Source organism: Corvus brachyrhynchos, unplaced genomic scaffold (genome assembly GCF_000691975.1).
Source record: "Corvus brachyrhynchos isolate BGI_N302 unplaced genomic scaffold, ASM69197v1 scaffold203, whole genome shotgun sequence".
In the NCBI taxonomy this organism is placed as follows: Eukaryota; Metazoa; Chordata; class Aves; order Passeriformes; family Corvidae; genus Corvus; species Corvus brachyrhynchos.
This window is the reverse complement of record NW_008237408.1, coordinates 867750-893303: the sequence shown is the minus strand read 5'-3', so window position 1 is coordinate 893303 and position 25554 is coordinate 867750. Positions and strand designations below refer to the sequence as shown.

The 25554-nt window shown below is 46.7% G+C and overlaps 2 protein-coding genes across 3 annotated transcripts in view; both read left to right on the top strand.

Moving 5' to 3' along the window:
- The window catches only part of MSRA (methionine sulfoxide reductase A), a 238429-nt gene extending 215658 nt beyond the window's left edge, over window positions 1-22771 (top strand). For both annotated transcript variants that reach the window (XM_017730846.1, XM_008631033.2), the window contains exon 6: window positions 21937-22771. In XM_017730846.1, the coding sequence (XP_017586335.1) occupies window positions 21937-22101 (165 nt within the window). In that variant the 3' untranslated portion in view covers window positions 22102-22771. The remainder of the gene's footprint in view (window positions 1-21936) is intronic.
- A 95-nt stretch (window positions 22772-22866) lies between these two features.
- Window positions 22867-25554, top strand: part of PRSS55 (protease, serine 55) — a 19121-nt gene continuing 16433 nt past the window's right edge. Inside the window, 2 exon segments of the mRNA XM_008631055.2 lie at window positions 22867-24879; window positions 24882-25016. Coding sequence (XP_008629277.1) covers window positions 24798-24879; window positions 24882-25016 — 217 coding nt within the window. The 5' untranslated portion in view covers window positions 22867-24797.

Sequence of the window (25554 nt, the reverse complement as noted above, 5' to 3'; positions counted from 1 at the left end):
TACCACAGAGGTAGAAATCACCTAATTCTGAAAGATTTATCTGCAAATATCATCCAGTGGGAGAAGATGGATGGAAATGCCAGAGCCAAAGTGCCATCCAAATGACAAATGACTGAAGACTGCTCACCCCAGCTTGTGTCATCAGCAGATAAATTAGTGGAATAATGTTTTCAGCTGCTTGATAATGTACAGGTGGAAGAAAAAAAAAAAAGCACAACAGTGCTAATTAATATGGAACAGATTAAGAGATGCCCCAAACAGCCTCGGAAATTGTGCAGTGTAAAAGTGCTGTAATGTGAATAAACCGTGTAGGAAATGCTCTGGACAGTCCCACCAGCAGCCTGCTGTGGTCATGGGAGGAAATTGTTAATGTCCATGTCTCTATCCAAGAGATTTCTTGGATGATTCTGTCCCTAGATTCCACTTGTATTATTAAGAGGTGCATCATGGGTGAAACTTGAAGGGCAGAGCCTGGTTTCATCCATGCTGTTAATTACTACCCATACTCTTAATTAACTTTTGGAAACAGGTTGGCCATGTGCAAACTGCCCTTGGGAATGATCCCTGGCCCCCCATCTTTAAAACTGTGCTGGGAAAGGATGGGAAAGGGAGTTAGTGGGATAAAACCATGCCGTGGGCTGCTCTAAACCCTTTCAGTTCTGATGATGAAGTTCTTCTGCCTGTGCCCAGCACTGAGGCTGGAAAAGCCCTCCAAGATCCTCAAGTCCAACCAGTCCCCAGCACTGCCAAGGCCACCACTGCCCCATGTCCCCAAGGCCATGACTTTTAAATCCCTCCAGGGATGTGGGCTCCCTGGGCAGCACAACCCTTTCAGGGCCCTTTTTAGCCTTTTATTTTTTTAATAGTTGAAGATTTTGCTTTTCATGCCTGGATTTAAATCTTCCTTTTTCATCCATTTCTGAGTGCTCAACTCTTGAAAATCAGTTGGTTGTTTTTCCATGGTTTTCCAATCCTCTTCATATTGATCTCGGAGCTCTTGGCACTTCCAAGAGGCTGAAACTTGCAGGAGATGGGTGAGGTAGTGGGGGCCTGGAATAAGGAATATTTGGTGCCTGTCTTAATGGGAAAGGAGGACTTGACAGTGTAGATAGACATGAACCACTCTAATTCCTAGAAATAGGCTGGCACAAATAATCAAAGCCTTCACAAGTACCCAGAAGGTCCTTGTAAGCAAGAAAAAGCAACCAGGTCTACATGGAACTGCAGGAAACTCTGTAGGAAATTTGCTGGAAGTCTGAAGTCAGAGAATTTAACAATAGTTTTAATATTTGTTCTGTGTCGAAGGAGGAAGTTGCGTTGAATGGAACTCTTGGGGCTCTGGTTTAGGCAAGAGAATGTAATTCTTGTGTTTGGAGTGGAAAACAGCAAGGCTGGGAGACATGGGAAAAGGTTGGGAAAATATCCGTTGGGAAAGCTGGAAATGGAGCTGCTTCTGCTGTGGGACAGTAGGATGACTGAGAGAGCTGGGGGTGTCCAGCCTGGAAAAGAAAAGCTCTAGGGAGACCTTAGAGCCCCTTCCAGTGCCTAAAGGGGCTCCAAGAGAGCGATTGGACTTTGCTAAGCGCAGGACACAGTCTACACATGTAATAGAATGAATTCCTTTGGAAAAGTCTGGTGAAATGAGTGTTAATTACCATGGTGGGGGAGTTGGAACTAAATGATCCTTGAATCCCTTCCCACCATAACCACTCCATGATTCTATTTCCAACATCTCTCCTCTGCGAACACTTCAGAGTCCCGACCTACAGGATCCATTTATTCTGTGTTTGGTTCAGCTTCTTCAGGAGAATCACAGTCTTTGGTTCAACTTCTTCAGGAGAATCACAGTTTTCCATGGGAACTTGATTATCTCATTGCTTGAAGTCAACCCCAGATCCAAATGAGATCAATTTCTGGTTCTTGTCCTGTTTTATGGCTCTGGATGTGCAGAAGGGGTTAAATCTCTCGTCCCATCCTGCACACGCACACAGAGCCCAACACACCACTTTGTTCCATGTGTCTGCTTGTCAGCTTGGGAGAGTTTTGCTGGCATGTGGGAGAGACCTGCAGGAGTCAAGTGCAGCATTAATGTGAGCTCCCAGTGGCTTCGGGGGAAGCTCATTACTGACCTGGCTTCGGCGTCTTCATTTACAGTAACTCTTTAAATATTTAATCCACCTCTCCTTCTTTCCTGTCATGGACCATTTTCCCTCAATTGATTCCTTGTTTTGGGGGGGGGGGGCAGGGATGGTTGGAATGCATTTATGTTAGTGGAATTCTATAAATTATCCTCATTAAGAGGCCTGGTAACAATGGGCCAGCGTGGGATTCGTCGAAGTTTTGCGTTGCACTTTTTGCCTCAGGTTCCCAAAGCACTTCAGAGGCACTCGCCGGGTAAAGGTGAGGAGCAAAGGCTTACTGCAAGTTTAAAAACCAGAGGGAAGGGAAGTGGAAGGCTGGAATGAGAATCTTGGAATGGTTTGAGTTGGAAGGGACCTGAAAGACCATCTTGTTCCCACCTTCCCACCATGGGTGGAGACACCTTCCACTATCCCTGGTGGCTCCAACCTAGCTTTGGACCCTTCCAGGGATGGGGCAGCCACAGCTTTTCTGGGCAACCTGGGCCAGTTCCTTACCACTTTTCCCAGCAAAAAGGTGCATGATCTTCATGGCTGCATGTCCTGGGACTCCTCACCAGGTCAGCCAATGCCGAGGCTCTGGAGTGGTCGAGAAGTGCCCTCATATCACAAAATTCAGCTCTGCTTCAAGTACAGATGTTTTAACATCTGCTTTACGAGCAGGCAAATAGAGGGACAGGCAGGGAAGGGACCTGCCCCAGCCTCTCGCTCTTCAGCCTCATAAATCTTGAGTTGACTTTGTAGGATCACAAATCAATTTTTCCCCAAAGACATTTTTTGGGGGTGATATTTTTAATGAGATCTCTAAGCTTCATCTTGTAATCCCATGGAATCGGCATCAGTCAGGATGTGGATAGGAAAACAGTCAGGAAAATAATGAAAACAGTATCACACCTCTGGGGTTGTAAAGGAGTCTTGGAGCGCCGTGTGGCCTTGTCCTTGATGACCACAAGATCACTTTATGAACCTTATAAAGAAGGAGCTGGGGGGGTTTTGCCTTTCACCAAGCCAGGCTCAGGGAAGAGGATCAAACCCTTCAGTAGCTGGGGGCAAATGCTTTTAATGGGCAGGAAAAGGGGGGTTTCAGCAAATGTACTTTGAAACAGAATCACAGAATGGTTTGGGTTGGAAGGGACCTCAAAGACCACCCAGTTCCAACCCCTCCCATGGCTCCACTAGACCAGGTTGCTCAAAGCCCCATCCAACCTGGAGAGGACAACAAAAATATTCAAATTAAATCAAATCCCTCACACATTTCCTCACTGTTATTGATTTTTATTCATCAATCAACCAAGAAATGTTCAGGTGTGTCAGATATGCCTTTAAAGTATTCCCACAGCATCTGTGTTTGCACTGCCAATCTTAAATCTGGTGTCCTCAGTTAGCTGGAACAACAAATTAAAAGAAAATATCCCCAAGCCTGACCTGTTCCTTGATAGCTCAGCATGAAGTGCTATCCCACAAGTGCCACAAGAGTTTTCCTGCAAATCCCACTGATCCAGCACAGAAGAAAGAGAAAGCCGGGTTCATGCTCTGTGGAAAGAGGGTATTTTCATTTCAAGGAAGATTTCTTTTCATCACAATACCTGGTAATACCACCCATTATTACACAGCTAAAACGCTCAGCCTTTGAACCCAGGAAATGGTGTAGGACTCGAGGACTGGGCTCTGTCCAACTCCATTTGTGCTGCCACAATTTAAGCAAGGATTTGAGGAGCGGGCTCCGAATACCCACAAATTGCAGAACAAACACTGCTGCTGTCATTATTGATGGTTTGTGTCCTTGATACAAGTGCTGCATCTCAAGGAGAGGAGTATTCAGGGATGGTCCACTGCTGACTTTCCTGGCACCCTTCATTTCAGAATTGTTTGGTGAGTGCTGCAGGCTTTGAATGAAGATGCAACATTTCATTTACTCCCCTCTTTTCTTCCCTGGAAGCTGTCAAAGGATGAGAGCTGTGATTGTAATTGAAAACATCCCAACAAAGCCTCAAAATTATTATTACTGAAATTAAAAGTCTTATTCTTTAACTACTGTTAAGCTTGACCTTGAAAAGCCATGCCCGACCTTCAAAGAAGAATTTCGTGGCTAATAATAAGAAGAATTTGATAATTTAGTAGATATTGACCATTCCTTTTCCTATATGGTCACAAAGAAATCTCAGTCTTCTAATTGAAAGTTTAATTTGCTTTGACCTGGAATCACAGTGAGGAATTCTGGCACCTCAGTCTTGCCAGTGGAGCTGGATGCTCCCCATTTTAGGGATGTCTGACAGTTCCTCTCAGAAGTCTTTTCCCTCAGTTGATTGATACTTCAGCAAACATTAATTTGGGGGGCGACATTTTCCGTGCCAGTTTTCTGCCTCCTCAGACTGATATTTTTAAAGTTCCAGCCAAAATTGTTGGGAGCAGGAAGCTGGAGAAAAACATGTTGTTTTCAATACTAAAATATTTCTCCCAGCCTGTCTACGAGGAGCTTTGGTACCTCCCTGCTGCAGAGCAGGGATCTGAATTTCAGGAAGGAGGCGTTTTTGCGCATATCCTGCTTTTTTTTTTAACTCCCTGTGGAAATTTCCCTGGCTTTTCTTAATTTACAGACATTAAAAAAACTCAAAAACCAAAAAAAAAAAAACAAGACACATTCGGGAGAGATGTCACAGCATTTAAAAGCTGAAGCCCTCAAGAGATGCTGCAGGGGATGTGTTGTGCTGCTCTGGCTGTGCCTGCCCCAGCACCATGGTGTGTTTTCCAAGAAGACAGGCATGCTCCTTCCCATGCTGGCTGATGTTTGCTCTTTAAAAATGGGAGCTGGGTTCTCCCGAGGTTTAAAGTGATTTTAAAGTGATGAGGGACAAGCTGCCCTGCTAGAAGGCAAAAAAAAAAAAAAAAGAATAAAATCTAATTTTAAGGAGGAAAGAAAGAGAATGTTGGGACAGAGAGAGGGGAATGAGAGAGGGAATGGAGGAGAAATGTTTTAGGGCTACTCAGAGACATTGGAGGGGAAGATGGGGCCAGGGCAGTCTGACTCTGGTGATGAAAGGGAAAAATATTCCCATTTCTTGGTCCAAGGACTATTTGTCACACCACAAGCGAGCAGGGTGACTATTTCAATCATGGAATCATCATATCCCAGCATGGTTTGGGTTGGAAGGGACCTTAAAGATCACCAATTTCAACCCCTGCCATGGGCAGGGACACTTTCCATTATACACAGCTGCAGCCCTTCTCCTTTTCCCTGTTTTCAGCATCCCATACACAGCACATGATCCGGCAGCTCCTCATTTCCCAGGGAGCTCAGCTTGGAGCACAACAGCCATGTCGAAGCCCCCAGAACAAGGTGCTTGGTGGTGGATTCCAGCACTCCCAGCAATCCCAGGGAACATCCCCTTCTGCAGAGTCAGGTATTAGCGAAGGAGCAAGACACACTCGGAGAGGGGAAAAGGAAAGGAAATCAAGCTGCTTTCATGTATTCTTTGTAATTATTTTTCCCCTGTTGTTCAGAATTCGAGTTTAAAAAAAAAAAAGGGGGAAAAAAAAGGAAGGAAAAGAGGGGTCTAACATTTACTGGCAGTAATCATTGCACCATCTGCTCCGGGAGCTGCTTCCAGAACACACGTTCTCAGCTGCTGAGCAGTCAGCTCCCCATCCCTTCCTCTTGGAGACAGGGATGCCAGCAGTTCCTAAACTGTAACAGCATGAACAAGCCTTTTCCTTTTTTTTTTCCCACTCCTTTTTTTCCCTTTCAGTTGCTGGAATTTTTTCTGAAAAGGCAGAAGGGTTTGGATTTTTCACCGGATTGTTTCTAAGACTGAGCTCTTCCCGACTTGAGGTTCTTCATCTGAGCACATGCTAGTTGTAAAAATGTGGAGAATTTTAATATTTTGATATTTCAGAGTGCCCCAGGCAGGGCTGCTTTGTAGTAGAGCTTCACTGGCACCTGGGCTGCTCTCAAGGATGGATTTATCCCATGTTTCTTCTCCCAGGAAGTTTCCTGGTGGGATCCCCTCCCTCCTGGGCATGGACACCTCTGATTTCTGCTCACATGATCCATAACTGAGCTCAACTCCAGCTTCTTCCCCTTCTCTTCTGCATGCCAGGTCAGCACTGAGCTGTTCAATATCCCTGCCTTCCTCGGACAGCCCAAATCCATCAGGGAATCACAGGGTATGAACCAGGAGGAGATTCCTCACCACCAAACAGGCTGAAAGGAGCTGGGACATCCAGAGGTGCCCTCTCTGGGTTCCTGCATTGCTGCCCTTTGGCTGGTGGGGAGCAGAAGCTCTTAAGGAAATATTTTGAGGGCAAAGGGTGGCATTAATTAGCTCATCCTGGCCTTGGATGTTTCTGTGTCACTGACTCCCTGATCTGGGGCTCTTGTGTTCTGCATTGTTGTTCCTCTAGGCAATAATAACCCACGGTCTCTGTTTGTACATTTAAATTCGGGATGAAAAATCATCCCTCAGTGCAAGCCCCTCTTCAGCCCTCCCACTGCAGAGCCAAAGAAATGAGGCAGAGTGGATGCAGAGCCCATTAGGCCTGTCCCAGGAGGCAGGGATCTATATCCTTACAGATGTGCTCACAGAGAGAAATCTGCATTAGGAAAAAGAATTCCTGCTTGGCCGGCGGGATCTGCGCTAAACCACATGGTTGGAAATTCAGCTTTGCAGGGAGAAGGGGTTCTGAGGGATGGCTTTGTGTGATTTTATCTGGGTTTCACTGCAGCAGGAGCAGATTTACTCCTTTACAAGCAGGAGAAATGGGATTTCTCCCTCAGCCTCATGCACTTGCTCTCAAGCTGGATGGGTGTTTTCCCACATGGAAATCAGGGTTGGAATTTTTTTGGATCAGCATTGATCCAGCTGAATTGTTGTTTTCCTACCCAGAAATCAGGGTTGGGTTTTTTGGGGATCAGCATTTGATCCAGCTGAACTGTGATGCACATCACAGAGCTCGGAGCCTCAAAAGCACTTTGGGAATATCCCTTGTTCCTCAAGGCAGTGCCTCGTGCACGAGCCTCTGGATTTTCACAGGATGCGACAATCCCACCAGTTCTTTGCTGCCATTTAGGAAAATACAAATTTCTGGGGTCAAATGAGTCAGACAGAGGATTTATAAAAAATATTTATCCTCCTCATAACGGGATTGTGACACAGGGCAGATCAGAAGATGGACAGAAGTAGTTGGGAAGACAAGGAATGGAGGATAAAATGAGGAAGCAGGGAAAAGAGAAAAATGGGAAGATGTTTGGACCTGAAAGGGCTCCCAAATATTGGTGCCTACTGCAAATTCTTCCTGTGCAAGGGGAGCCAGCCCATCCACTGACCTCCTGTTGCTGTTAATGGATACAGGAGCACCTCATAGTCCTATTGTTCCTCCCCAAATGATTCTTAGATGTCAGGCTGGGTGGTAAAGGGGAAGAGGAAGATTCCCTGCAGGATGGCTGATTTTTAGGACCAAAAGCCCTTTCATACCCAGGGATGGGCAGGTGCTGGTGTTGTCACTGGGTGAGTGGCCGTGCCACGCGGGCTGTGCAGGACACGCTCAGCCATGGGACACAAAGCTTTGCTTGCTGAAGAAAATGAGGAACAATCCATGCTTGGGAGGTTGAGAAAGAACAAACTGAATGACCTCATTCCTTCCATGGATGCACAGATGCCATGAGTGGGGATTAAGGGCAGCAGATTTGAGACCATGCATGGTGTCAGGCACGGTGGGAGAGGCCACGCTGACTTGTGAACTTGGATCTGTCACTTGGATGAGGGTGGGAAATCCTTTCATGTGTTTTTCCTGCCCGCTCCAAGTTCTCTGGGTGGTGGCACCCCCATTGCTTCCCCTGGAGAAAGGACAGCCTGGCAGGGCTGGCAGCTGCTGGTGTGCCTTGATCACAGCAAGCTCCTGGACCGAGCACCCTCATTCCCTCCAAAATCCCTCCCAGGACCCCCATGGAGATGGACACAAGGAGGGAGCCAAAGGGAAGCAGTTGTTCTCCAAAGGAAGGAGTCAAGGGGTGTTGCTAATGCTGGGATTCCTCGGAGCAACACGTCCTGGGGCAGCTGCCGTGCCAGGAGTGGCACCGAGCCACGCGCAGCTCCTCCAAATGCTCCATTGGCTTCAAGGAAAGAAAAGGCAGGGGACAGGGCAGAGACCCCAGTGGAGGTGGGGAGGTGTTTTGGGGGGCCCCATCATGTCTCTTGCTTGCTGTAACAGCCTATAAATGGACAATTTGGAGGTTTCATAACGCTCTTAATTAGGACAAACTTAAAAAGGACCACTTGGCATCCTCGGTGGTGGGAGCCATGTGCTACCTGCAGCAGGCCAAGTCCAAAACGAAACTGATTTTTCTCTCTTACCTACATTCTGCATTCAGGCAGCTGCTCCTAACAGGTGCTCACTCTCTTCCTAGCAGATGGTGACAAAAAATGGGTTTGTTGGCAGGTTCTGCCACGGAGCAGCCTTCTTATCACACATATTGATGTGTATACAAACACACTCATGTTATCAGGTGTTGGGTTGCAAAAGGAATTCTCCTTCTGAGAGAAGGTCACTCACGTGGGGGGTTTAGCCAGGATGGTCGGTGCTTCTCTCTTTTGTTCCCTGGGTCTAAAGGCATTTGGGGACTTTGCTGCCACATCAAAACCCCACAAATATTTGGCCATTAGTTCAGATCTGCTGCTGTATCTGAAGGTGTTTCAGGAGGAACATGTGGTGTTAGGCTGTGTCCCTTCATATTCACCCTTAATAGCTTAAATAGCAATTAACAAGAAATCAGGCAGGTTTTAGGTGGGGAATACCCCGATGATTTTCTCCTTGCTCTTGGTGGGGGTAATATAATAGAAATGCAGAAATCAGAGAGTCGTAGAATGGATTGGAAGGGATCTTAAACATCATCTCATTTCAAGGATCTCCCTCCTTAAATAAAACAGCCAGTTAAAAAGGTGCAGTGGAATAGAGACACAGCAATGCCTTTAAACAAAGAAATCCAAGTGCAGGGCTTTATCCTGGGAAATGCACTTGGGGCTCTGAGTGCTGAAGTGTTTGAAGCTGCAGGGAAAGCACCCGGAGAGGATTTGTGCCGTATCCATCACCCAAAGAGAGGCAGCTGTCAAACAAATCCCTTTGGTTCTTGACTCTGCTTCCACCTCGCAGATTCTGCCTGGTGAGGGCTGCGAATTTGACAAAATGGTGCAAAGCAATGCCAGGTTTGGGGAACTGGGGAACTTTTCCTCCTTCTATTCCTTGTGCAGGGAGCACCAGGCAGAGCCATCCTCGCCCTGCTTTGCTGCTCATTTCAAAGGAGCAGCCTGAGCCAAGTGAACCAGATGAGGGTGACATCTGGCCATGGAGCCTCTGCCAAGTCACTGCTGTTCTGTAGCTGGCAGGGAGATGATGTGTTGCAAATGCCAGGTTCTCTCTGAAATGTAAAGTGCATGCCCTGCATTTTCTTTGCTTCCTCTCCAGCCTCAATCAGCTTGGCATTTTGTTTTACTAATGGCCAAATTCAAATCTCCTTTCCAGACGCATAAACCCATTCCAGTGGTGCTGGGTGGTTTGTACAACGAATGGAATTTGACCCTCAAGTCCAAAATGGTCTTGTATTTTCTAAGCTTCCTGACAAATTAACTTGTTGACTGTGAGTCTCATTCAAATCCCAGCCCCTGTGGGGTGTGTTTGTGCTGAGGGTTGCTAATCATATATATTAGAATTGCTTGTACCTAAACTCTTCCAGGAGGGAGCAAGCAGAGCTTGGGGCAGGTGGAAAAGCTAAAGAATCTCTGGAGGTTTCCTTCACTGATACTTTTCTGGAAGCCTAAAGTGCACCCCTTTAATAAAAAAAAAAATCACTAGAGCTGCTCAAAAAGCTTGGGAAAGAAATCTGCTGCTCATAAAAGGTAGGGACAGTTAAAAGAAAGCTTGTGGGGTTGGAACTAGATGAGCTTTAAGGTCCTTTCCAACCCAAACTATTCTGTGATTCTGTGACTGTAGGTGCCCTATGCACACATTTGCTCCCCATTGTGTCCAGAAAGGAGCTGAAGGTGTAGGATTTACCCCATTTCCTTATGAAGCATTTTTATTTTCACCCCTGCTGCTGAACTCTCAGCATTTTTGGCAGCTGTGAAACAATGCTGGGTTTGCAGCTGATGTTTGCAGCATCTTTTCCTCCTCTTCTGCTAAAACAATTCTGCTGCACCAATTTTCACAACTGTAGAAGAAAGGGGATTGTGTTTAACTGTTCCTCAATAATTGACAGGCTGGGAGAGCTGGGGGTGTTCACCTGGAGTAGAGAAGGCTCCAGGGAGACCTCAGAGCCCCTTCCAGTGCCTAAAGGAGCTCCAGGAGAGCTGGAGAGGGACTTGGGATAAGGCATGGAGGGACAGGACAAGGAGAAATCATAACAATTTTATTTTTAAGTTCATCAAAAGTTACCTTGTATCTATGCCATAGGAATATGTGAGAATATTTTGAATCAAAATCCAGTTTTATCAGATTTGTCAAATAAGGGGGGACCTTTGCATTGAAAGGTATGTGGGGATACCATAAATAACTGGAAGCCACCAAGTTGATCAGAGGGGTGGAGCATCTCTCCGGTGAGGAAAGGCTGGGAGAACTGGAATTGTTCAGCCTGGAGAAGAGAAGCTTTAGGGTGACCTAATTATGGCTTCCCAGTACCTGAAGAAAGGCTGGAAGAAAGATGGAGAGGGACTGTGTGCAAAGGCTGGAGGGACAGGACACAGAGAATGGCTTCCCACTGCCAGAGGGCAGGGATAGATGGGATATTGGGAAGGAATCCCTCCCTCTGAAGGTGGGAGGCCCTGGCCCAGGTTTCCCAGAGAAGCTGTGGCTGCCCCTGGATCCCTGGGAGTGTCCAAGGCCAGGTTGGACGGGGGTTGGAGCACCCTGGGCTAGTGGGAGGTGTCCCTGGGCATAGCAGGGGTTGGACTAAATGATTTTAAAAGTCCCTTCCAACCCCAGACCATTCCATGATTCCATGATCCCATGAATCACGTTCAGTGCTATGTAACTGCTCAACAGGAAATATCATTGTGAATATTGAACTGAATCTGGGTATCTTTAGACTCTGCCCTTACCAATTATCCATGCCCTTACCAATTATCTACCCTTACTATGCACCCTCCTGGAAAACAATCAGTTAACTCATGAAATTATCAAGGCAGTATTCTTTATTGTCTGCCAGAAAAGAAATTGCTTGATATTATCCCAGTTCTTGAGAGCAAAACTTATTTTCCCCAGAAAGATAAGGAACAGCTAATTCAGGTTTTGCAGAGCACGTGCGCCGTTATCGTTAGGAAGGAGCTTAACCAACCTGAAAGCAAATGCTAAATGATCCAGATCTTGGTCTTATTAAGCTTGTGTGTGTTTTTTCTACCACTTAAAAGCCTGAGGATCCGGGTAAATGAGATTTTCTGGAAGGCAAAGCTTTCAAGTTTACGTCCTTCTCTTTTTAAAGCACGGAGGCGATGCCTCTGTTTACACGGAGCTCCAACGGAGCGAGTGCGTCCCTGCTGCAGTGTTTCATGGAACATCCTTTGTTTATTCACACTGTGCCACTTTTAAACTTCAGATGTAAACAACAAAGACTTCTTTGTATTTCACACTATCTCATACTCACTACCTTCTGAAGTCCAAAGCCAAAACACTGTGGAATCTTACCCTCCTCACACTTTCTCCTGCTTGTTGGATGCTTTCTTCCAGCCTCTTCTATTTATAGTGGCTGGAAAACTACTTATCTTCTGATTAAAACATGCTCTGTTCATTTTCTCGTGACTTTTCAGTCCTTGGAATGGGCTAAAATTGTATTGCCTGGTAGCCATTTCAAATATAATTTTAGTAGTAATTATGCATATATTCGATAACAGAAACAATTTGTCATCCTGAAGGATCCAAATTGCTTTAAAGTATTCGGCCTGTCTCTGATCTGCTACGTGGATTAAAAATCCAGCAAATATTTCACTGAAATCAGCTGGACAGAAAGGTCAGAAAGACCCAGGCTGGAAATGCAGCAGCTGCCTGACAACACACCTTGAGGGGGCAGAAGAATTTGGGTTCCATATTAAACCAGGGTGGGATTTTTAGTTGGAAATTTCACAGAGCCGCAGCTGTGCTGATCCTTGAGATCCAGCACTGGGATGTGCCCCCTGTTTTATACCCCATGGGGAAGGACCTCAATTTTCTCTTTCATTTGATGTGCAGTGTTGTGGTGTTTGGATCAGTCTCATGCTGGATCCATCTCCTCTCTGTCTGATGATGTTTAGAGAGGGCAGCCAGGGCTCTTTGCTCCCCTTCTCCCATTCTGTGCTCATCTCCATGGGAAAAAAAAAAAAAGACATTATCCAGAAAACCAGAAGAATGTGGTGTTAGTTTTTCCCTTTCCCAGGAACATCCTTCATCATCCTTTCCCCTTAAGCTGCATTGGAGCACAAGCAGTATCTGCTGGGCCATATATTGAAGTCTCAGGGTAGTTCTGGGTCTCTCCTGACAAGAAGGACATTGAGGGGCTCCTGGTGTCCAGGGAAGGGAGCGGAGCTGGGGAAGGGGCTGGAGCACCAGGAGTGGCTGAGGGAGCTGGGAAAGGGGCTCAGCCTGGAGAAAAGGAGGCTCAGGGGGGACCTTGTGGCTCTGCACAACTCCCTGACAGGAGGGGGCAGCTGGGGGGGTTGGGCTCTGCTTAGAGGGAACAGGGACAGGATGAGAGGAAATGGCCTCAGGCTGTGCCAGGGGAGGGTCAGGTTGGATATTGGGAAAAATTTCTTCATGGAAAGGGTTGTCCAGCCCTGGCATAGCTGCCCAGGGCAGTGGTGGATTCCCATCCCTGGAGGGATTTAAAAGCCGTGTGGATGTGGCACTTGGGGACAAGGCTCAGTGGTGGCCTTGGCAGTGCTCCAGTTGGACTGGATGGTCTTTGAGGGCTTTTCCAGCCTAAATGATTCTGTGGTTTTGTGCTTCTGTTTTGTTGGAACATTCAATGTGTAACATAAACAGTTTTGCTGTAAATGGTTGGGAATGTTAAATCCATGTCAGATCCCTCTGAGATATTTACTTATGTAAGAAATCCCCAACACAGACTGAAAATAAAGGTGACAGCAGTGAGTTTAGCAGGTGAGGCTCGTGGTGGGTGTTCCAGGTGAGTTGTTCACCTCTCCAGAGAGTGGTCAGCACAATGCAAACCATCTCCCACCTTTTTGGGGGATGGAATGGTTTAGGGTTACAAACCAATGGTCATGGGAGGCTGGTATTGGAGGCAAAATAAGTAGCGGGGATGACAGGTTGCCCAAAAAGTTCCAGTGCAAGGATATTTCAGGTATTCCAATATAGCAAATTTTATGGTATTAGTGGTAAATAGTTGTGCATGTTCTCTTGTCTGGAAGTTTGTCCCTCCAATCACAACAAAAGTAATTTCTGGATTTTTCAGGATGAGTTTAGGTAGAGACGAATTGTTTCTTCAGAAAACTCCTATGATTTCCTGAGAAACTGTCATGCTTATATATCATGGAAGAAATACTTGATGTAAATCCAGTGAGAAAAATAAAATGATGGCAATGTAACAGCAGAGCTGACCTGAGCCCTCTGGGTTCGATATGGGAAATGAACATTTTTACGTCTTCATTGCTGCTCCCCTGAATAAAAAATTATTGCAGAGCCTTCCATTTATTGCCGAGGGCTCACACCCAAGGGGGCATCACAGGCTGCTCTACACTTGGAACAAAACATGATCCAGAGATAACTGAGCTAATGGAGATGGGAAAGTCTTGCAAACGCAGTATTTACATGTGGAGGGTTTTATTCTGTCCACAGGCAGCTGGAGCTGCCTGATCTTAGAGTATTTTTGGACCTGAGTTGTCTTCTCAAAGTCATCCGGGGCCAAACCATGTGGAGGCACCACTTGCGGTCTTCAGTGTGGAAGGTTCTGCTCTGAGCTTCCCTGCTCCATGTGTGGGTTGTTTCCCTCATCCCAGCTTGGCCCTGGCCATTGTTTTTTCAGGAATGTGAGAGTAATGGATGAGTGATTAGTGGAGGAGACTCTGCTGTCTCCAGCCACGGAGGAGATTGGAGCTTTACATCACTGGAAGTCAGGACGGGGCACGTCTTTTCTTAGGCATCATCAATTATCCATGCAGGATGTGCAGTAAGAGGCTGTTTGGCTGCGTTAAAATTGGCCAGACAAACAGAATTTCCATCTCCCTCAATGGCTCCTTCAACACCTAATTAGCTCCCAGATGCTACTGGAGCAAGATGTCTTTTATCTTTGCTAATGTTATCTCCCTCTACCTCCTAAATGCCCGCCCGTGCCATTCCCCACTTTCATCTCTCTTCCCTCAGGAGAAAACAGGATGGGTGTTCAGGAAGCTCCATGCTGAAGGTCAAGCTTGTAAAGACTCTGGGTCAAGCTGATCCTGTTAAACCAGACAGTATCTGGAGCAAAAAAGCTTTGAATCCAGAATTAGATGGATATGATGGAGAGCAGGATACAACTTCCTTCCTCTGCACGTTCACAGGATCAGCATCCAACAGGAAAAAATAGAATTGCAGATTTCATTCCGCTGTCAGTTGCATTTAAGATGATTTAGGACAAAATTCAAAGCTCCTCTTTTCTCATTGTGGGAGAAAGTACCACGAAGTCTGGCTGGATAAATGTGATATTTCAGCTGGCAGAGCTTATTGTTGTGGGCAACACTCAGGTTTTACACTCAGAGGTAAAACAGGAGGAAATGTCAGCCTCCCTAGACCCTCTGAGCACAACCACTTGGGGCTGTGTTAATACCAGGCTATCATCCAACTGTGATTTACCTTGGCAGGGCTGATGGATATCCAAGCCCAGCAATTCCTTCCCCTCTGGCAGGGAGGAGTGACCAAACAACCTGCTCCAAGCTAAGTGGTTAGGAGGGAAGCATTTCAGAGAGAGCAGATCTTCAAAGAGAGGGAACACACTTTATACACACACCCAGCTTTCCCTAAGGCTCCTGGAGCTATGTCTCCAGCCAGGATCAGTTTACTCCATTCCAATGATGTGTTCCATTGTGTGGGAGATTCGTCAACAGGGAAAAGCTCTGACAAAGTCAGATTTGCAGATTTATGGATGAGAATTTGTTTTCTTCAGCTTAGATTTTGTACCATCATCTTTTTCTATCCCATTTCCTTCTTATCTGCATTTTCTCTGTGCTGCACTGGAAGGATACATTCCTAGGAAAAATTCCAACAGGTTCTTGCAGCAGGACTTCTCCTCTTTGACCAGGGATTGGGTAATCCCTATAGGATGTATCCTGGGCTACATCCAAAGCTGTGGGACCAGCAGGTCAAGGGAGCTGATTCTACTCTGGTGAACCCCACCTGGAGCTCTGTGTCCAACTCTGGGGATCCCAACATGAGAGTGGTGTGGAGCTGCTGGAGTGAGTCCAGAGGAGGTCACAGAGATGCTCCAAAGGCTGGAGCCCCTCTGCTCTGGGGCCAGGCTGGGAGAGCTGGGGGTGTTCACCTGGAGAAGAGAAGGATCCAGGGAGATCTCAGAGCCCCTTCCAGAGCCTAAAGGGGCTCCAGGAGAGCTGGAGAGGGGCCTGGGACAGGGGATGGAGGGACAGGACACAGGGAATGGCTTCCCAGTGCCAGAGGGCAGGGATGGATGCATTGTTGGGGAGAAATTGTTCCCTGTGAAGGTGGGGAGGCCCTGGCACAGGGTGCCCAGAGAAGCTGTGGCTGCCCCTGGATCCCTGGCAGTGTCCAAGGCCAGGTTGCACAGGGCTTGGATCAACCTGGGCTAGTGGAAGGTGTCCCTGCCCATGGTCTGGATGATCTTTAATGTCCCTCCCAACCCAAGTCCCTCCATGATTCTATGACATTTTTCTTCAGATTTAATCACACAGCAGCTGCTTTTCTCTCCCGGGGTAAAGTCCGTGGGTTTCACCATTTCTGCCCTTAGATCCATTCTGTGAAAGATGAAGAATTTATACCCCCATGATTCCATCAGTCCCAGTTTTGATCTTGCTCAATTTGCCAGACGCACTCTGCAAAGAGAGTTCTGAGACCAGACAGCTTCCCTGCAAGGATATTAATAATACTCAGGAATCACACAGCTCTCCAAACGCTGTGTGAGCATTAGCTAATTATGCAGCACTCCACAGCCCTGTGAAAAGCATTTGCTAATCAATTCCAGCACCACCTATCAAATACATCAATACCATGGAATCCACTGGGCAGAGGTCGCTGGAAACAGGGGAATGTGGATATCTGGTCCCAGTCCATGTGGTAGCTGGGGTTGGACTTCAGCACTCGCCAGCCACCTCTCCCACATTTCCCTTGGCAGGGTCCTTCTTCCTGTCATAAATACATGATTTCCAAAAGCAGGTCACCTACAGGCTGGGAACACAGATTTTCCCAGATAATTAGGATTTCAGCCCGTTCCAGGGCTTGTAGAGGTTGCTGGCATCAATTAATTTGGAAAAGCCAACATCAGTAAGTGACATAGAGGAGACTGGACCTGGTGTGACAGACTGAGCTGCTCCAGCCAACTGAAGGCAGCACAGAGGAAACAATTTCAAATCATATGTCATCGGTGACACAGCAGAGTGGGCTGAACTGCCAGAAAGGAGAGGGAAGGGAAGGAGAAAATAAATGAAGGAGAAAACAAAACATTGGTAATTGCTCATTCCTCTGGACCGAAGTTTGTTCCTCTGGATCAAGTGAGCCTGTAGGGCTGAATTTCTGCTCCCAAACCTGACAGCAACTAATCCACAAACCTGGCAAAGTCAGTTAAGTTGTTTTCCAGTTAAAAATGTCACAGGAATCAAGTGTTTAGGATGTCCACATCCTCCCATCCTACAGACTTCACAGAACTAATTCCTGTGGGTCTTCTCCTCCATAATACAGCTCCTTTAATTCTTAGAACTTTTGGGAAAGAGCTGAAATTCAGGGTTGCTGCTGCTGGTGTGAAATTTTGAGTAGCCAATGCTACTCAAAAATGAAGGGAGAGCCCAGCAGATTTTATTTGGTGAGATTGTTTTTAGAGTTTGACATCAGGGGTGGGTGATGGTACAGAAGCGCTCACACGTGTCAGGATGCTCTGTGGTGCTTCCAACATCAGCGATTTTTCAAGGAGGTTTCAGAAATGCAGCAGCTTCGTGCAACTCACTGGGACACGAGACAAGGAGGATGGATGTTGGTATAAGCTGGTTTATGAAGTGTCTATTGAATCAAACACAGGATGATGCCGTTTTTATTAAAAGCCACAAAATGCTTGAAGCCAATTAATACTCCCCTGCTTTACTAATGCCTCTGCTTAGAAAATTAAATGGTTTCATTTAGCAAAACCAATTTTAAAGCCTTTTTGTCAAGTTTATAATGACTTTAGCACAAGGAGACTCATGTCTTGCACACATAATACAGGTTTTTTTGAAGAGAGCGGGTGCTTAACAAGGTGCCAGGTGTGGAATAAGAGGAAAGTTGCTCTTCTGAGTGAAGAACTGGTTATAAATAGGAAATAAAAGGTACAAATAACTGTGCAGCTTCTGCAGTGAAGAGAGATTAACCTGTCTTGGGAAGCTGTGCAGTTCAATATCCTCACAAACGGGATGAAGAAAGGGAGATGGGCGACGGTGACGCACCAAAATCTGCTGAGGGTTCGGAGTTATTCCAGGTGAGCCAAAGTAGACACGGCTACAAAAAAGTTGCAGAAGAATCTAACAATACCACATGTGTGGGCACAGAAAATAGCTGCTGAAATTCCATGTCAATAAAAGTCAAGTGCAGACACAATGAGAGGGTTTAAATTAGCCCGGGAAAAGAGGTTCTGGCGTCATTGCAGATGGTGCTTTGGAAACATCTGCTCCGTGCTCAGCAGAGGTCAGGAAGGCAAGTGGAATGCAAAGAATTGCTGGGAAAGAGACGGGGAATGAAAGAGGAAATGTAAGTACAGGGCTGAATAAACCCGTGGGGCTCTTGAGCACAGTGGAATTCCAGTCACCCCGGTGACTGCAGCGGGGAAGGAGGGCTGGGAGAGAGGCAGGAAAGGGTGAGAAGGCTGCCCTGGGTTATGGATTGGGAGTGAAAGGCTGTGGGTGTGGCTGAAGACAAGAATGGGCATGATTAAGGTGTAAAATCCAGATTTCTGTGGAGAGAGGGGAGAAGGAATTGTATTAGGAGGCCATCAGGATGATCAGGGGGATGGAGCAGCTCTGCTGTAAGGAAAGGCTGAGAGACCTGGGCTTGTTCAGCCCGGGGAAGAGAAGCTTTGGGTTTGACCAAACTGTGGCCTTCCAGTACCTGAAGGAGCTGAAGATGGAGAGAGACTATTTACAAGAGCCTGGAGAGGAAGAACAAGGGGGAATGGCTTCAAACTGAAAGAAAGTAGCTTTGGATTGGATGTTAGGAAGAAATTGTCTCCTGTGAGGGTGGGGAGGCCCTGGCCCAGTGTGGAAGGCAGCAACAGCCCAGGTTGCCCAGAGAAGCTGTGGCTGCCCCTGGATCCCTGGAAGTGTCCAAGGCCAGGTTGGACAGGGCTCGGAGCAACCTGGGATAGGGGAAGGTGTCCCTGCCCGTGGCAGGGGGTGGAATGGGATGAGCTTTAAGGTCCCTTCCAGCTCCAAATCATTTCTGTGATCCAGTGTTTTGTGACAGAGGATGTGATGACAGCTCTGCTCATCAGTGGTCAGGCGGAAGTTTAAAGCAAACAACAGGAAATGAACTTTCACAGTCTGCAATTAATTAGGAAAATCATCAAACACATCTTTTACATGTTGGAAGTACAGGTTGGCTGAAAAACTTGTAGTGCTGAGGTTCCCGGTGCTGGCTTTGACACATCCCATGATCCTGGAGGTCTTTTCCAACCTTAATGGTTCTGTAATCACAGAATTGTTCCTGCTCCAGTGCTTCTCCCAGTGTCCCAAGCTGGCCATGTCCTCTCTACCCTATGGAGCTGGGTGAGATTTGGGTTCTGGTTTGATTTGGCTCCCTGCTGGTGGGATTTTTGGGCTGGATTCTAATCATTTAAAGGATCTCTGAGATCTTGTAGTGACTTGGCAGTGCTGGGTTAACAATTGCAGTCGATGATCGTACAGGGCTTTGATCTCCCCTATGACAAAAGCCAGAGAAATCCTTTGAAGGAATAAATTCTCTTTGAATTGCAGTGGAATATTGGAGGGAAAAATGATTCAATGGTTCCTTAAAAATTTCCTGCACTGAGTTAAAGATCCCAAGGGTTAATTGCAGCATGGTAATGAGAGGTCCCGTCAGACGGCTCAGGAATTTTGAGACAGCAAGGACTAAAAATTCTTCTAGAACACGATTATCATCAAATTATATCAGCCTCAGTGGCAGGTAATCAATCCAGAGTGGGCTGATTTACACCTGCCAGAGCCAGCACATCCGGAACCTCTTCCAGTGATGTTTTTATCTTCACATCAACACTGTCAGTGCAAGGAAAATATTTTCCCCTTTTAAAATCCAAACATCCAAGGTGAGATTTGGCAGAGTGTCAGAGTGGGGTTCCCACTGCTCCTGACAACAAGACCAAAGTGCAATATAAGGACTCATCTTGGGTTCTGCTTTATTCAGGTTTTAATGGACTGGGAAGGGATAAATGATGTTTATGCCCTCTTGTGGTGCCTCGTCGAACGGAATGGATTTCCTGACTGACAAAATGAGGCCAGTGATGGAAAAGTCCCAGGTTAAAAATCTGTAACAAACACTGTTTTGCACAGTGGAAAGATGTCTCTCCCTCCAGCAGCATCCTCATGACTCAGGGAAGGGGGAGAGGCCAATTTTGCAGGCATTTGCAGCAGCAGGCAAATGAGTAATGCCCACGATGGCAGAGTTTGTGTCATCTTTTGGCAGGGAAGAACATTCCAAAGTCTTTTTTCTGTGCTGAGAAGGTTAGAAAGTGAAATAGTGCTTTGCAAAAGCAGCTGTGTTGACACCTCCTTGCGTTCAGTGCTGTTGATGTGTTGTGGTACAAATCTTTACATGTTTTATCTTCTTCACTCACGCGTCTGACGGGTGAATAACCTGATTGCCTTGGGACACAGCCTGTCCCAAAGATGGAAAAAGCTGCCTGGTGATTTTACATGGGGAAATAAGGCCGGATTCCTGTGAAATTTGGCTTGTGATCCCAATTCCTTGTGTGGGAACACAAGGAATTAATGAGTCAACACCTTCCTAAGCTGTGCTGAGAATTCCAGTGCAGGATTGGGAGCTCAGGGCTCTCCAGACAGGTTAATCATGGATTTTGTATCCATCTTATTACTTCATTCCTGACTGAAGACTGAACACAGCAGAATGTGTCCTCCAGACAGTGAAATTATGGGAATAAATCAGACTAATGCTCTCCAAAGCCAAGCAGCTGCTGTCAGGCTGTGGGCAGGGCTTGGCCGTGCTGAGGCAGGATCTGGGAAACCCTGGTGAGGGAAATGTGAAGACTTTTTGTCCCAAATAATCACCTGTTGTTTAAGTCCAGTATTTTCCTTACATGTCATTCTTGCCCTCTCCACAGCCATGTAGGAGATGAAAGAGGAAGGGAATGATTTCCTTTCCACTTCCAGGATGAGTCAACCCACAATACTGGGTTTAAATGAAGGTACTGGGTTTAACTGGGCTAGGCTTAGGAGGGACTCTCTAACAGGATGGAAAATATTGGAATGAGGATCTCCATCTCCAGAGATCTTCCATAACCAATGTTTTTTGGGATCAAGGCTGCTGTCATTCATTCTATCATGATGAAAGATGACTTAAAGCAGATTCATAGTGTTATGACTCCATCTGATGATTTGTCTTTATTTGGTTTATTTATTTGCTAGTGTGAAGAGGTAAGAAATATTTGTCTGGGAATCCTAAATGCTGACCCTTCAACCAATTCTATCTCCATCCAGTATTTACAAACATGCTTTGGAACAGGAGTCTGACATTCATTAAAGTGCTTATTAGGTTTTAGCATGGACTTCAGAGCACAAGTTATGTCCCCACTGAGAAGAGAATTGGCTCCAAAATGTTGGTGTTTACCAGTTTCCTTAGGAAAGGACAATGCAGGAGGGAAAATGTCACAGCAATTCATCTTGAAAAGAAATTCTCTCTGTCAGAAACCTCTCAGGAGTTTCAAATTCAGTTAGGGGGATATCAGAAGGCAATTAAAGTCTAATTTAAAATCCCCACCCACATTCCATCTTCTCTTCCTGCCAAGTGATTATTGCTCCTGGTCCACGTATTGGCAAATCTTTCCAAAATGAGCCATAATTTGCCTTAAAACTTAAAACTTTCTGGTCAAGATGGAACTTTTCTCTTTGAAGAATGAGTTTGTTGTGACTCTGTGGAAAAAAAATGCCCAAAATGCTTTGATTTCCCAAGGACATCCTTGGGGCTGAAATTTTACCCAGAAATTCTTCTTGGATGAGGACATTGAGGGTGGATTTTGAAGCTGAGGCGCCTTCCTGGGGAGGTTCCTGGACACTGCAGCTTCCCAGGGTGGATCCAAGTGTGCTCTCCCTTTGTTTTCCACTTTCATTGATGGCTCCACATCCCTGCCTGGGTTAATAAAGAGAATAAACGTATGGCCATGGGCAAATTAAACAAATGAGCCATTAAAAGGGGATAGTAAAAGGGGATGGTTCACTTCCTCTCCATGCCCACAATGTCTCCGAGCGAAACACCACAAGAGAAGGGATGAAAGGCTTTCAGGGATGAGCTGGGAATGTGGTCCAAGAGCTGAGAGATGCCTGCGCCTCCTTCAGGAAGGCATCCTAACATCATTCCCAGCAGGGAAGCCAGCAAAGCACTGATGGCTTTCCATGGTCTTTCCTGACAGGTGTTGACGGAGGGAGGCTTCGGCCCCATCACGACAGAGATCCGGGAGGCTCCCGAGTTTTATTACGCCGAGGAATATCACCAGCAGTACCTCAGCAAGAATCCCGGCGGATACTGCGGCCTGGGTGGGACGGGCGTCTCCTGCCCCGTCGGCATCAGGAAATAGCCTGTGCTTGCTCCACCACGTCCACTGCGTTGTAGGGAGCTTGGAAAAAGACCTGCAACCCCAGTGGATAGTCCCATAGCATCCATGGATAAAGATTTGGGAATCTGCTGGGGAGGCTTTCCGTAATGGGAACAGTTTCCTCTTTGTTGACATTAAAAGCTGAAGTAGAGGCAGGAATTTCTCCCATCACAGCTTCTTGCTCTGTGCAGCTCCCAGGGTTTCCTTGTCATCTGGAGAGGTGGAAAGAGATCCAAACTTCCAAAAGTTTGGCTCGAAATGCTGTTAGAAGGGTGAATTGGGAGGTGGTTGCACCCGTAGCTGTTTTGCATTTCCAATGACTCTGGACTTGTTGATTCTCTTGGGTTAATTAATTTCCTGGTGTCCCTAGAGCTTTGACTTCTGGAGATGTAGTTGGACTCTTAACCTGTCACAGTCCTGGAATTTGATGTCTTTGGGAATGATAAATTGATCAGATCAGTGATTCTCCTACCACAACTCCACTTTCACAGCATTTAGTACCACCTGTAGTGCCTATTTTCTGGAATTATTTTAGCCAGAAAAAATCAAAATTGTAATGTGATTCTTTTGGACAGTTCCAAGAAGTGAATAAACACAAAAAGAAATAAATTTTGTTTCCTGCTCTGCAATAAAGTACAGAACAAGAAAAGAACACGGTTCTCTGTGATGTGTTCCAAGAAGATATCTGGGTAGATGTAAAAAAAGTTATCAAGTATTATAAAACGCTGCTGTTTGCTAATTAAACACCAGGGCTTTTAAATCTGTATCATCAGGCTTGACAGTACAGAGGAGTAGAATTATCCCTATGATTAATTATTTGTATTTAATAACTTGGGGAGTCCCCACCAAGAGCAGACTGGTGGCAAACGTAACTTGGGGCAGTCCCCAGTGACTGTGAAGTCAAAACAGCAGGACGGCCAGACAGAGAAAAAATCAATTTTGGATTTATTGGTGGGGTTCTCAGAGTGCAGATTCAAAGCTGCAGACAAAGGGTGTAGGGATGCACAGTTTATCCCATATGGAAATGGGATCCTATGGGTCTAGAGCTCAAGGAGTGAGGCAGTTTTGAGGGCCAGGTAATGGGACCCAGAGACACAAATCCACAGCACCTCCTTCTCCATGGCTTGGTTTGATGTTTCCTGCTCACCAGCTCAGATTTAAAGCTCAGAAAGGCCCAAACCAGCTCCCTGAACATCCCCATCCCTGTCCCTACCCAGCAGATCAGATCGTGCTCCAAGCCTGGGGAGAGACCAAAAATGTGCCCCACAAAGTCAGTGTTTGGGATTGTAAATCCAATGCTGCAGCCCTGCCCGCTGTTCCCAAAGATGGGCTGTAAGTCTGTGCCAGAAAAATCAGCTCCCCATCTTCCCTTGCTCTTCAGCTGATGCTGAGTTCATCCCAGTCTCAAAATCCAGTGGAAACTTGTCCTTTTGGCAGATTTACACCTGGGCCAGGCTTACAGGAGCTGCCTCAGGCAGGATTGCCCCGTTAGGCTCTTTCTGGAGATGTCCCAAAGCGTGCCTACACTGCACTCCAGATTTTTGTTGCTGTGGTAACTGATCCTGTCTTTAACCTGTCCAGCCATGGAGTTGTTCCAGTGCTCACTGCCAAGGAAACCAGCACTCGTGTCTCATTTCTTTGGCATGAGGTGACAGAGAAGCAAAGAAGAGAAGGAAATAAAGTTTTACCCTCATCCTATGCACTGTGAACCTCCACGAAATCCAGGCTCTGATGGGATAACTCCTGATGTGCTCCAAGGCAAAGCATTTCAGATGCTGAATCATCTGGGGGCTCATAAAATGTGTCTTGGTTCCCTTCCTTTCCTCTCCCTCCCCTCCTACTCTGTGCTGTAGTTGTTTGAAACAAGCTGGAAAGTCTTTGGGAAAAGCTCTTATTGCAGATATGCCCAAGTCTGAGCCTGACTGAGTTTTTATTAAGTCCTGTCCTGATGGAAATGATGTGTTGGTCTAAAAATCAGCATAACGGGTCCATTGATGCTGCAATTGGCCCACACCAAAATATTTTGCCACCACTGAATTATTTACTGACACTTTTGGTTTGGTTTTGATTTTGATTTGATAGTTTTGATTTGGCATTTTTTGAAAATTTTCCTTTGACAGAGCTGCTGCTTTCTCCTACAAACACAGAATGCCAGGATGGTTTGGGCGGGAAGGGACCTTGAATATCATCTTATCCCACCCCCTGCCACAGGCAGGGACACCTTCCCCCACCCCAGGGTGCTCCAAGCCCCATCCAGCCTGGCCTTGGACTCTTCCAGGGATGGGGCAACTCTCCTGGTCCTGTTTAAGTGCACACAAGTCAATACCCCAGGCATGGTGTAACTAGAGAGAAAAGTAACAGGAAATGAGAAAATTAACAGGAAATGCTGATAGGCTTCAGAGCTGAAGTTGAAAGCTGATGCAGGACCAGCTCCTGAGGCCCTCAAAGGTGGTTCAAGATCCAGCAAGGGCTACAGCACCCATCTCATGAAATCCACCCTTGCCATATCGTGTGAGGTTAGCCCAGGATGCAGACAGGAATTTCACTTCTGCCCCACCCCAACAGAGCGAAAGGAAATCACAAACCTTTTGGAGATCCCTGAGCTTTCCCTCAGTGAACCTTTTGCCTTAGGAAGGAGCATCCAACTGCTGCACCAACAGGAATGAGCGGGTGCTGTGATGTCACCCTGGGTTGTGTTGACATGGAATGCAGGCGATGTCCTGAGGTGTCTGCAGAGGCATCGCTGCTCCGAGAGCTGTGGAATATTGTCGGCCCAGGATGGATTGAGATGCTGCTCCTTACCCTCTCCTGTTTAGCTTGCCTGACCAGCAGTGTCCAGGCAGGTTTTGTTTCTCAGCATTCTCAGCTCAGAGGAGATGCAGGATATTCACACGTGGGTAAGTGAAACAGGCCTTGGCTTATTCCTTCTGCTGAGGGAATAAAGGTGTGGCCTGTGCCCCAGCCTGATGCATCTTCCAGTCCCTAAACAAGGATTTTAGCCCACCTGCCTATGGGAGATGGTTAATGGTCCCTCCCACCCCAAATGCCTGGGCAGTGCTTGGGTGAGTTTAGGTTTGGGGAGGTGACAGGAATGTCAGGGGCTTTGGGAGAGATCAAATAACAGATCCAAGGAGGGCATTCTCACCCTTTACTCTGCTGAGACCCCACCTGCAGAGCTGCCTCCAGCTGTGGGGTCCAACATCAGGAGGACGTGGAGCTGCTGGAGCGAGTCCAGAGGAGGCCACGGAGCTGCTCCAAGGGGTGGAAGCCCCTCGCTCTGGAGGCAGGCTGGGAGAGCTGGGGGTGTTCACCTGGAGAAGAGAAAGCTCTAGAGAGAGCTCAGAGCCCCTTCCAGTGCCTAAAGGGGCTCCAGGAGAGCTGGAGATGGACTTGGGATAAGGCATGGAGGGACAGGACACAGGGAATGGCTTCCCA